The sequence below is a fragment of the Leucoraja erinacea genome, unplaced genomic scaffold (genome assembly GCF_028641065.1).
Source record: "Leucoraja erinacea ecotype New England unplaced genomic scaffold, Leri_hhj_1 Leri_1230S, whole genome shotgun sequence".
Lineage (NCBI taxonomy): Eukaryota > Metazoa > Chordata > Chondrichthyes > Rajiformes > Rajidae > Leucoraja > Leucoraja erinaceus.
The window spans coordinates 953-12,500 of record NW_026575485.1 but is presented as its reverse complement, the minus strand read 5'-3'; the positions used below and the strand labels follow the sequence as shown (position 1 = coordinate 12,500).

At 47.8% G+C, this 11,548-nt stretch overlaps 1 protein-coding gene across 1 annotated transcript in view; it reads right to left on the bottom strand.

Annotated features, from left to right (window-relative positions):
• Positions 1–10,375, bottom strand: part of LOC129715542 (transferrin receptor protein 2-like) — a gene marked incomplete at its 5' end in the record, with an annotated part of 24,350 nt that extends 13,975 nt beyond the window's left edge. Inside the window, 4 exons of the mRNA XM_055665417.1 lie at positions 1,976–2,087; positions 3,944–4,084; positions 8,044–8,251; positions 10,162–10,375. Coding sequence (XP_055521392.1) covers positions 1,976–2,087; positions 3,944–4,084; positions 8,044–8,251; positions 10,162–10,375 — 675 coding nt within the window. The remainder of the gene's footprint in view (positions 1–1,975; positions 2,088–3,943; positions 4,085–8,043; positions 8,252–10,161) is intronic.
• Positions 10,376–11,548: the final 1,173 nt, after the last annotated feature.

The window sequence follows — 11,548 nt, the reverse complement described above, 5'->3', positions numbered from 1 at the left end:
GGTGCCATTTTGTCAGGCACAGGCCAAAGACAGACACAAAATGGTGGAGTAACTCAGCCGGGACAGGGCAGCGTCCGGGGAGATCGGGGCGGGACGGAGACAAAATGGAGTCGGAGACAGTCAGGACTGATGGGAGAAATGGGAAGGGAGAGGGGATGGAGAGAGCAATGGTTACTTGAAGTTAGACAATTGACAATAGACAATAGGTGGAGGAGTAGAGGCCATTCGGCCCTTCGAGCCAGCACCGCCATTCACCGTGATTGTGATCAGCCATGATCGTATTGAATGGCGAATGGTGCAGGCTCGACGGGCCGAATGGCCTCTACTCCTCCACCTAGTTTCTATGTTTCTAAGGCTGATCATCCCCAATCAGTACCCCGTTCCTGCCTTCTCCCCTGACTCCGCTATCTTTAAAGAGCCCTATCTAGCTCTCTCTTGAAAGCATCCAGAGAACCGGCCTCCACCGCCCTCTGTGAGGCAGAGAATTCCACAGACTCACAACTAATTCTCTGTGAGAAAAAGTGTTTCCTCGTCTCCGTTCGAAATGGCCGACCCCTTATTCTTAAACTGTGTGTGTGTGTGTGTGTGTGTGTGTGTGTGTGTGTGTGTGTGTGTGTGTGGCCCCTGGTTCTGGACTCCCCCAACATCGGGAACATGTTTCCTGCCTCTAGCGTGTCCAAACCCTTAACAATCTTAAGGGGCCTGTCCCGCTGAGTTACTCCAGCGTTTTGTGTCTATAAACTAACGGATTTAGAGTAAGAACTAAAGCCATCGGCCATCGATGGCACTTGACCTAGCCGGCGAGAGGTGAAAGGTCATAGAAACATAGAAATTAGGTGCAGGAGTAGAGGCCATTCGGCACTTCGAGCCTGCACCGCCATTCAATATGATCATGGCTGATCATCCAACTCAGTATCCCGTACCTGCCTTCTCTCCATACCCCCTGATCCCTTTAGCCACAAGGGCCACATCTAACTCCCTCTTAAATATAGCCAATGAACTGTGTGGCCTCAACTACCCTCTGTGGCAGAGAGTTCCAGAGATTCACCACTCTCTGTGTGTGAAAAAAGTTCTTCTCATCTCGGTTTTAAAGGATTTCCCCCTTATCCTTAAGCTGTGACCCCTTGTCCTGGACTTCCCCAACATCGGAAACAATCTTCCTGCATCTAGCCTGTCCAACCCCTTAAGAATTTTGTAAGTTTCTATAAGATCCCCTCTCAACCTCCTAAATTCTAGAGAGTATAAACCAAGACTATCCAGTCTTTCTTCATAAGACAGTCCTGACATCCCAGGAATCAGTCTGGTGAACCGTCTCTGTACTCCCTCTATGGCAATAATGTCCTTCCTCAGATTTGGAGACCAAAACTGTACGCAATACTCCAGGTGTGGTCTCACCAAGACCCTGTACAACTGCAGTAGAACCTCCCTGCTCCTAGACTCAAATCCTCTATGGCAATAATGTCCTTCCTCAGATTAGGAGACCAAAACTGTACGCAATACTCCAGGTGTGGTCTCACCAAGGCCCTGTACAACTGCAGTAGAACCTCCCTGCTCCTAGACTCAAATCCTCTAGGGCAAGAATATCTTTCCTCAGATTAGGAGACCAAAACTGTACGCAATACTCCAGGTGTGGTCTCACCAAGACCCTGTACAACTGCAGTAGAACCTCCCTGCTCCTATACTCAAATCCTCTACGGCAAGAATGTCTTTCCTCAGATTAGGAGACCAAAACTGTACGCAATACTCCAGGTGTGGTCTCACCAAGACCCTGTACAACTGCAGTAGAACCTCCCTGCTCCTATACTCAAATCCTTTTGCAATGAAAGCTAACATACCATTTGCTTTCTTTACTGCCTGCTGCACCTGCATGCCTACCTTCAATGACTGGTGTACCATGACACCCAGGTCTCGCTGCATCTCCCCCTTTCCCAATCGGCCACCATTTAGATAATAAGGTCAAGGCCGCTCATATTACCGTAACGTTCCCCGTTGCACTGTAGGCCAAGAACGCATCCTGATCCGTCAGATGTATCTTCTCCAGGATCGCTCCGTTCGAATCCACCATCCACAGATAGTTAGGGGATGAGCTGATGGGAATGGGACAGAATTGGGATTAGTAAGACTTTCCTTTAGTTCCAGAGATCCAGCGCGGGGAGCAGGCCCTTTGGCCCATCGTTACCGTGACGACCAGGCTATCCCCGCGATCCTATCCCCACCAGGCAAGAATATAAAGCAGGAGGTGAGTACAAACCCTTCTTTAGGGATGTGAAGAGAAAAACATTAGTTAAGACCAAAGTTGAACCCTTGAAGATTCGCCCAACATTTTTCCTGCATCTAGCTTGTCCAGTCCTTTTATAATGTTATATATTTCTATAAGATCCCCCCCTCATCCTTCCAAACTCCAGTGAATACAAGCCTAGACATAGAAACATAGAAACATAGAAATTAGGTGCAGGAGTAGGCCATTCGGCCCTTCGAGCCTGCACCGCCATTCAATATGATCATGGCTGATCATCCAACTCAGTATCCCGTACCTGCCTTCTCTCCATACCCCCTGATCCCCTTAGCCCCAAGGGCCACATCTAACTCCCTCTTAAATATAGCCAATGAACTGTGTGGCCTCAACTACCCTCTGTGGCAGAGAGTTCCAGAGATTCACCACTCTCTGCGTGAAAAAAGTTTTTCTCATCTCGGTTTTAAAGGATTTCCCCCTTATCCTTAAGCTGTGACCCCTTGTCCTGGACTTCCCCAACATCGGGAACAATCTTCCTGCATCTAGCCTGTCCAACCCCTTAAGAATTTTGTAAGTTTCTATAAGATCCCCCTCTCAATCTTCTAAATTCTAGAGAGTATAAACCTAGTCTATCCAGTCTTTCTTCATAAGACAGTTCTGACATCCCAGGAATCAGTCTGGGGTGAACCGTCTCTGCACTCCCTCTATGGCAGTCCTTTTATAACGTTATATATTTCTATAAGATCCTCCCGCCCCTCATCCTTCCAAACTCCAGTGAATACAAGCCTAGACATAGAAACATAGAAACATAGACAATAGGTGCAGGAGTAGAGGCCATTCGGCCCTTCGAGCCAGCACCAGCACCAGCACCGCCATTCATTGTGATCATGGCTGATCGTCCCCAATCAATAACCCGTGCCTGCCTTCTCCCCACATCCCTTGACTCCACTACCCCCTAGAGCTCTATCTAACTCTCTCTTAAATCCATCCAGTGACTTGGCCTCCACTGCCCTCTGTGGCAGGGAATTCCACAGACTCACACAACTGAAAATGTTTTCCTCACCTCAGTCTTAAATGGCCTCCCCTTTATTCTAAGACTGTGTGTGTGTGTGTGGCCCCTGGTTCTGGACTCGCCCAACATTTTTCCTGCATCTAGCTTGTCCAGTCCTTTTATAATTGTATATGTTTCTATAAGATCCCCCCCCTCATCCTTCTAAACTCCAGTGAATACAAGCCTAGTCTTTTCAATCTTTCCTCATATGACAGTCCCGCCATCCCAGGGATCGATCTGGTGAACCTACGCTGCACTGCCTCAATCACAAGGATGTCCTTCCTCAAATTCGGAGAGCAAAACTGTACACAATACTCCAGATGTGGTCTCACCAGAACCCTGTACAACTGTATACAAGCCTAGTCTTTTCGATCTTTCCTCATATGGCAGTCCCGCCATCCCGGAGGGATTAATCTGGTGAACCTACGCTGCATTGCCTCTGTTTCTATAAGATCCCCCCACTCATCCTTCTAAACTCCAGCGAATACAAGCCTAGTCTTTTCGATCTTTCCTCATATGACAGTCCCGCCATCCCAGGGATCGATCTGGTGAACATAGAGTTGTATATGTTATATAAATAATGTATTATCCCCCCACCCCCCCCCCCCCCCCCCCCCACCCCCCCCACCCCCCCCCCCCCCCCCCCCCCCTCTCGTTACCTGTCGGGGTAAGGCAGTGTGACATAGTGTGAGTCTGTCCATACATGATTGAGCTGGTACGAGTGGAGCTTGCTCAGGACGAGTTTATCGAGCCGCTGCAGTTCTCTCGACCCAGCTGGGTGAGGCCTCTGGCTCATGGCCCTGTAAGGAATAGTCGATCAGATTGGTTTATCGCCATGCGTACCGAGGTACAGTGAAAAGCTTCGTTCTTGCGTACGGACCAGTCAACGCAGGGCTGACTTTAGATCAGTGGTTCCCAACCTTTTTTTGGCCATGCCCCACCTAATCTATCTATCTCTATCTATCTATCTATATATATCTCTCTCTATCTATCTATTTCTATCTATCTATCTCTATCTATCTATCTATCTATATATAAAACTCAAATCAGTCCGCCTGCCGTCCGCCTGCCGTCCGGCTGCAGTCCGGCTGCATTTCTGCCTTTGATTCATTGCCACGCCCAATCCAGACGCTCAATCTCCGAGATATTTTCCATCTCGGTAGAGATTTCGCTTTTCTTTCTAAGTATCCGCTCCTCATTTCATTTCGTCGTGTTGAAGTACATGTTTTTAATCAAATCCTTCCCCCCCCCCCCCCCCCTCCCCACCCCACCCACCCCCAAGTATTTCAAAAATAAACAGGCTTCTCCATTTACATGTCAGCTTCCAACACACTTCGAAACAAAGTTGCAAGACAGGAACACTCTGAACTTTTCACTGCTGCAGCAGGCAGGGGAGGGCTGCAATCTTACATTTGGGAACGGGCTCAGTTCCAATGGAGGAGATGGGTGCATGGCGGAATATTGGGTTGGGGGATCACACCATTGGGGGAGCAGACCCAACGGGTCTGCACTTGGTCTAGTATATATATAAAACTCAAATCCGTCCGCCCGCCTGCAGTACGGATCCCTTCCTGCCTTTCGATGCGTTGACGGCTGCTCCTTCCTCAGCTTCCAACACACTTCGAACCAAAGTTGCAAGACAGGAACACTCTGAACTTTTCACTGCTGCAGCATGCAGGGATTTTTTCTAAAGAGGCAGGGGAGTGCTGGAATCTTACTTTTGAGAACGGCTTCAGTTCCGTTGGAGGAGACGGGTGCATGGTGGAATATTGGGTTGGGGGATCACACCATTGGGGGAGCAGACCCAACGGGTCTGCACTTGGTCTAGTAATTCTATATAATTCAGACTCACCACTTCTTATCAAACAAGAGGACATGACTTCAGAATGAAGGGACTGAAGTTTAGGGGTAACATGAGGGGGAACTTCTTTACTCAGAGAGTGGTAGCTGTGTGGAATGAGCTTCCAGTGAAGGTGGTGGAGGCAGGTTCATTTTTATCATTTAAAAATAAATTGGATAGTTATATGGATGGGAAGGGAATGGAGGGTTATGGTCTGAGTGCAGGTATATGGGACTAGGGGAGATTATGTGTTCGGCACGGACTAGAAGGGTCGAGATGGCCTGTTTCCGTGCTGTAATTGTTATATGGTTATATGGTAACATGAGGGGGAACTTCTTTACTCAGAGAGTGGTAGCGGTGTGGAATGAGCTTCCAGTGGAAGTGGTGGAGGCAGGTTCATTGGTATCATTTACAAATAAATTGGATAGGCATATGGATGAGAAGGGAATGGAGGGTTATGGTATGAGTGCAGGCAGGTGGGACTAAGGGGAAAAAAAATGTTGTTCGGCACGGACTTGTAGGGCCGAGATGGCCTGTTTCCGTGCTGTAATTGTTATATGGTTATATGGTTATCATTTAAAAAGTGAACTGCGTTTCAGCTGAAGAAGTTTAAAACGCCAATACCTCGCTTCAAAAGAACATGGCCTCCATGAAAAAGAAAAATGAATTAAACAAAAGACAGTTAAAGTTCTGAGCAAGAAATTACTAAAAAATTGTAAAAAAAAAAGAAAAAAACATTAGGTGGTATTAAAATAATAATAATGAAACTACACAATAAAGACCTTTTATCACCCCCGAAAAAATTATTTACTCAAAATAACATCTGAAACATAAATTACATATGTTTACCTGATGGAAAATCCAAAAAAAAAAAAATCGAAAATTTGGACCCAGACCTCATCAGTCCTCAGTTGCCCCCCTTAAAAATCAAATTGCCCCCCTGTGGGGCAACACCCCACGTTGGGAACCACTGCTTTAGATGAAGAGAGACCCAAATCTATTCCACTTGTGAGGCCTCTGTGTAAATCCCCTGTGTATACATAGAAACATAGAAACATAGACAATAGGTGCAGGAGTAGAGGCCATTCAAACCAAGTTCAATAACTCTATTCCTAGGCTGACACAAAATGCTGCAGTAACTCAGTGGGACAGTCAGCATCTCTAGAGAGAAGGAATGGGTGACAATAGACAATAGACAATAGGTGCAGGAGTAGAGGCCATTCGGCCCTTCGAGCCTGCACCATTCGCCATTCAATATGATCATGGCCGATCATCCAACTCAGTATCCCATCCCTGCCTTCTCTCCATACCCCCTGATCCCTTTAGCCACAAGGGCCACATCTAACTCCCTCTTAAATATAGCCAATGAACTGTGTGGCCTCAACTACCCTCTGTGGCAGAGAATTCCACAGATTCACCACTCTCTGTGTGAAAAATGATTTTCTCATCTCGGTCCTAAAAGACTTCCCCCTTATCCTTAAACCCTAACCCTAATCTTAAATAAAGATTTACTAGAATGTTGCCTGGGTTTCAGCAACTAAGTTAGAAACTCGGCTCGGACAAAACTCTGAACATTAATAGCCCATTATCTGATTATTTGCACTTTGCATCAGTTTATTTATTCATGTGTGTATATATTTATATCATGGTCAACAAAATAGAGAGAGTACAGAGGAGATTTACTAGAATGTTGCCTGGGTTTCAACAACTAAGTTACAGAGATAGGTTGAATAAGTTAGGTCTTTATTCTCTGGAGTGTAGAAGGTTAAGGGGGGACGATAGAGGTCTTTAAAATGATGAGAGGGATAGACAGAGTTGATGTGGACAAGCTTTTCCCACTGAGAGTAGGGAGGATTCAAACAAGAGGACATGACTTGATTTCAAGAGAGAGCTAGATAGGGTCTGTGTGTGTGTGTCTGTGTGTGTGTGTGTGTGTCTCTGTGTGTGTCTGTGTGTGTGTGTGTGTCTCTGTGTGTGTCTCTGTGGACCATTTAGAACGGTGACGAGGAAACACTTTTTCTCACACAGAGAGTTGTGAGTCTGTGGAATTCTCTGCCTCAGAGGGCGGTGGAGGCCGGTTCTCTGGATGCTTTCAAGAGAGAGCTGGATAGGGCTCTTAAAGATAGCGGAGTCAGGGGAGAAGGCAGGAACGGGGTACTGATTGGGGATGATCAGCCGTGATCATATTGAATGGCAGTGCTGGCTCGAAGGGCCAAATGGCCTCTACTCCTGCACCTATTGTCTATTGTCTATTGTCTCTGTGTGTGTGTGTGTGTGTGTGTGTGTGTGTGTGTGTGTGTGTCTGTGTGTGTGTGTGTGTCTCTGTGTGTCTGTGTGTGTGTGTGTGCGTGTGTGTGTCTGTGTGTGTGTCTGTGTGTCTGTGTGTGTGTGTGTATGTTTCTGTGTGTCTCTGTGTGTCTCTATGTCTGTGTCTGTGTGTGTATCTCCGTGTATCTCTGTGTGTCTCCGTGTGTCTCCGTGTGTCTCTCTGTGTCTCCGTGTGTCTCTGTGTGTGTGTGTGTGTGTGTGTGTGTGTGTGTGTGTGTGTGTGTGTGTGTGTGTGTGTGTGTGTGTGTGCTCGTCAGCATATGCGTATGAGCGTGTGTGTGTCTCTGTATGTGTTCAGATGTGTTGTGTGTGTGTGTGTGTGTGTCTGATGTGTGTGTGTGTGTGTCTGTGTGTGTGTCTCTCTGTGTGTGTGTCGGACCGAATAGCCTCTACTCCTGCACCTATTGTCAAGTCAAGTCAAGTCAAGTTTATTTGTCACATACACATACGAGATGTGCAGTGAAATGAAAGTTTATTGTCTATTGTCTATTGTCTATTGTCTATTGTCTATTGTCTATTGTCTCTGTGTCTCTGTGTGTCTCCGTGTGTCTCTGTGTCTCTGTATCTCTGTGCCCCTGTGCATCTACACACCTGATGTTGTCGGTGAGCTGTTCCTTGTCCAGGTACTTATTCAACATGGTCCTGAGGTCATCCCAGTGCAGTGTGGTCTCCGAGCTGTAGTCCGTGTTCTGCCACCCATAGTCCACCTCGTTAACGGCGCTGGCCGCCATACACTCTTCCGTGTCCGACGGGCACGAGCGGCAGGTGTTACGGAACGTCACGTATCCCAGGAGGAAGGCTGAGGGAGAGAGAGTCGTGAGTCTGTGGAATTCTCTGCCTCACAGAGGGCGGTGGAGGCCGGTTCTCTGGATGCTTTCAAGAGCGAGCTTAAAGATAGCGGAGTCAGGGGATATGGGGAGAAGGCAGGAACGGGGAACTGATTGGGGATGATCAGCCATGATCACAGTGAATGGCGAATGGTGCTGGCTCGAAGGGCCGAATGGCCTCTACTCCTGCACCTATTGTCTATTGTCTATGTTTCTATGCAGGCTCAAAGGGCCAAATGGCCTCTACTCCTGCACCTATTGTCTATGTTTCTATGTTTCAGCCATGATCATATTGAATGGCGGTGCAGGCTTGTTAGAGGCAGGAAACATGTTCCCGATGTTGGGGGAGTCCAGAACCAGGGGCCACACACACACACACACACATAGTTTAAGAATAAGGGGTCGGCCATTTTGAACGGAGATGAGGAAACAATTTTTCTCACACAGAGAGAGAGTTGTGAGTCTGTGGAATTCTCTGCCTCAGAGGGCGGTGGAGGCCGGTTCTCTGGATGCTTTCAAGAGAGAGCTAGATAGGGGTCTTAAAGATAGTGGAGTCAGGGGAGAAGGCAGGAACGGGGTACTGATTGGGGATGATCAGCCGTGATCACATTGAATGGCGGTGCTGGCTAGAAGGGCCGAATGGCCTCTACTCCTGCACCTATTGTGTATTGTCTATTGAATGAATGGATGACATTTCGGGTCGAGACCCTTCTTCATGTGGATAAATGTGAGGTTATGCATTTTGGTGGCAAAAACAGGAAGATAGACTATTATCTAAATGGTGGCCGACTAGGAAAGGGGGAGATGCAGTGAGACCTGGGTGTCATGGTACACCAGTCATTGAAAGTAGGCATGCAGGTGCAGCAGGCAGTGAAGAAAGCGAATGGTATGTTAGAATTCATAGCAAAAGGATTTGAGTATAGGAGCAGTGAGGTTCTACTGCAGTTGTACAGGGTCTTGGTGAGACCACACCTGGAGTATTGCGTACAGTTTTGGTCTCCAAATCGGAGGAAGGACATTATTGCCATAGAGGGAGTGCAGAGACGGTTCACCAGACTGATTCCTGGGATTGCAGGACTTTCATACGAAGAAAGACTGGATAGACTCGGCTTGTACTCGTTAGAATTCAGAAGATTGAGGGGGATCTTATAGAAACTTACAAAATTCTTAAGGGGTTGGACAGGGCTAGATGCAGGAAGATTGTTCCCAATGTTGGGGAAGTCCAGGACAAGGGGTCACAGCTTAAGGATAAGGGGGAAATCCTTTAAAACCGAGATGAGAAGAACTTTTTTTCATACAGAGAGTGGTGAATCTCTGGAATTCTCTGCCACAGAAGGTAGTTGAGGCCACACAGTTCATTAGCTATATTTAAGAGGGAGTTAGATGTGGCTAAAGGGGCATGGACAGGGGGTATGGAGAGAAGGCAGGGATGGGATACTGAGCTGGATGATCAGCCATGATCATATTGAATGGCGAATGGTGCAGGCTCGAAGGGCCGAATGGCCTCTACTCCTGCACCTATTGTCTATGTTTCTATGCTGGCTCGAAGGGCCGAATGGCCTCTACTCCTGCACCTATTGTCTATGTTTCTATGCAGGCTCGAAGGGCCGAATGGCCTCTACTCCTGCACCTATTGTCTATGTTTCTATGCAGGCTCGAAGGGCCGAATGGCCTCTACTCCTGCACCTATTGTCTATGTTTCTATGTGTCTATGAAACGTTACCCATTCATTCCTTCTCTCCAGAGATGCTGCCTGTCTAATGCCTGCATTCGTTGACTGCCAGTGCCATCCCTGGCATCAGCTGGCAGCGCCCGTCCAATTGTGGGGGGGGGAATCTATCGGGTCACACACACACCCCACCCCGCCCGACAAGACACTAACCAATGAGCAGGAGCAACAATGAGGCCAAGGACAGGTATACGAGGACCTTCTTCCTGCTCTTGGGCCTGTTGGAGATGAGGGCCACCATATCGCTCAAGACCGAGGTTTCCGAAGCTCCCTCCTCCACTCCCAGCTTCATCTCCAGTTCGTGCCTGCCCTCTCCCTCGCTGTCCTGCTGGGGTCTGTACAAGGTCCCCCTCTCCACCTGCTGGGACTGACAGGACACAAACAGTTTAAGAAGGAACTGCAAGCGCTGAAAAAAAAAAATCGACGGTAAGACAAAAATAGGCTGGAGGATCTCGTCGAGCGGGTGAGGCATCTACGGTGCCAAGGGACGGGTGACGTTGGGCGGTTTACACCCCAGTAGGAACATTGACTTCCCCAATTTCAGGGAGTCCCTGCTTAGAAACATAGAAATTAGGTGCAGGAGTAGAGGCCATTCGGCCCTTCGAGCCTGCGTAGAAACATAGACAATAGGTGCAGGAGTAGAGGCCATTCGGCCCTTCGAGCCTGCGTAGAAACATAGACAATAGGTGCAGGAGTAGAGGCCATTCGGCCCTTCGAGCCAGCACCATTCGCCATTCAATATGATCATGGCTGATCATCCAACTCAGTATCCCATCCCTGCCTTCTCTCCATACCCCCTGATCCCTTTAGCCACAAGGGCCACATCTAACTCCCTCTTAAATATAGCCAATGAACTGTGTGGCCTCGACTACCCTCTGTGGCAGAGAGTTCCACAGATTCACCACTCTCTGTGTGAAAAAAGTTCTTCTCATCTCGGTTTTAAAGGATTTCTCCTTTATCCTTAAGCTGTGACCCCTTGTCCTGGACTTCCCCAACATCGGGAACAATCTTCCTGCATCTAGCCTGTCCAAACCCTTAAGAATTTTGTAAGTTTCTATAAGATCCCCCCTCAATCTCCTAAATTCTAGAGAGTATAAACCAAGTCTATCCAGTCTTTCTTCATAAGACAGTCCTGACATCCCAGGAATCAGTCTGGTGAACCGTCTCTGTACTCCCTCTATGGCAATAATGTCCTTCCTCAGATTTGGAGACCAAATGAATGGCGGTGCTGGTGCAGGCTCGAAGGGCCGAATGGCCTCTACACCTGCACCTATTGTCTATGTTTCTATGTTTCTAAATGTGCTATAGAAATAAAAGTGAATCAATTTAAGGTCTTAAAGCAATGCAAGATCCCCCCCCCCCAAGTTATTCTTGGGCCGTCTAATTATTCTAGTGTTTAAGAAGGAACTGCAGATGCTGGAAAATCGAAGGTAGACAAAAATGCTGGAGGAACTCAGCGGGGGCAGCAGCATCTATGGAGCGAAGGAAATAGGCAACGTTTCGGCCTGAAACCCTGAAGGAAATAGGCAACGTTTCGGGC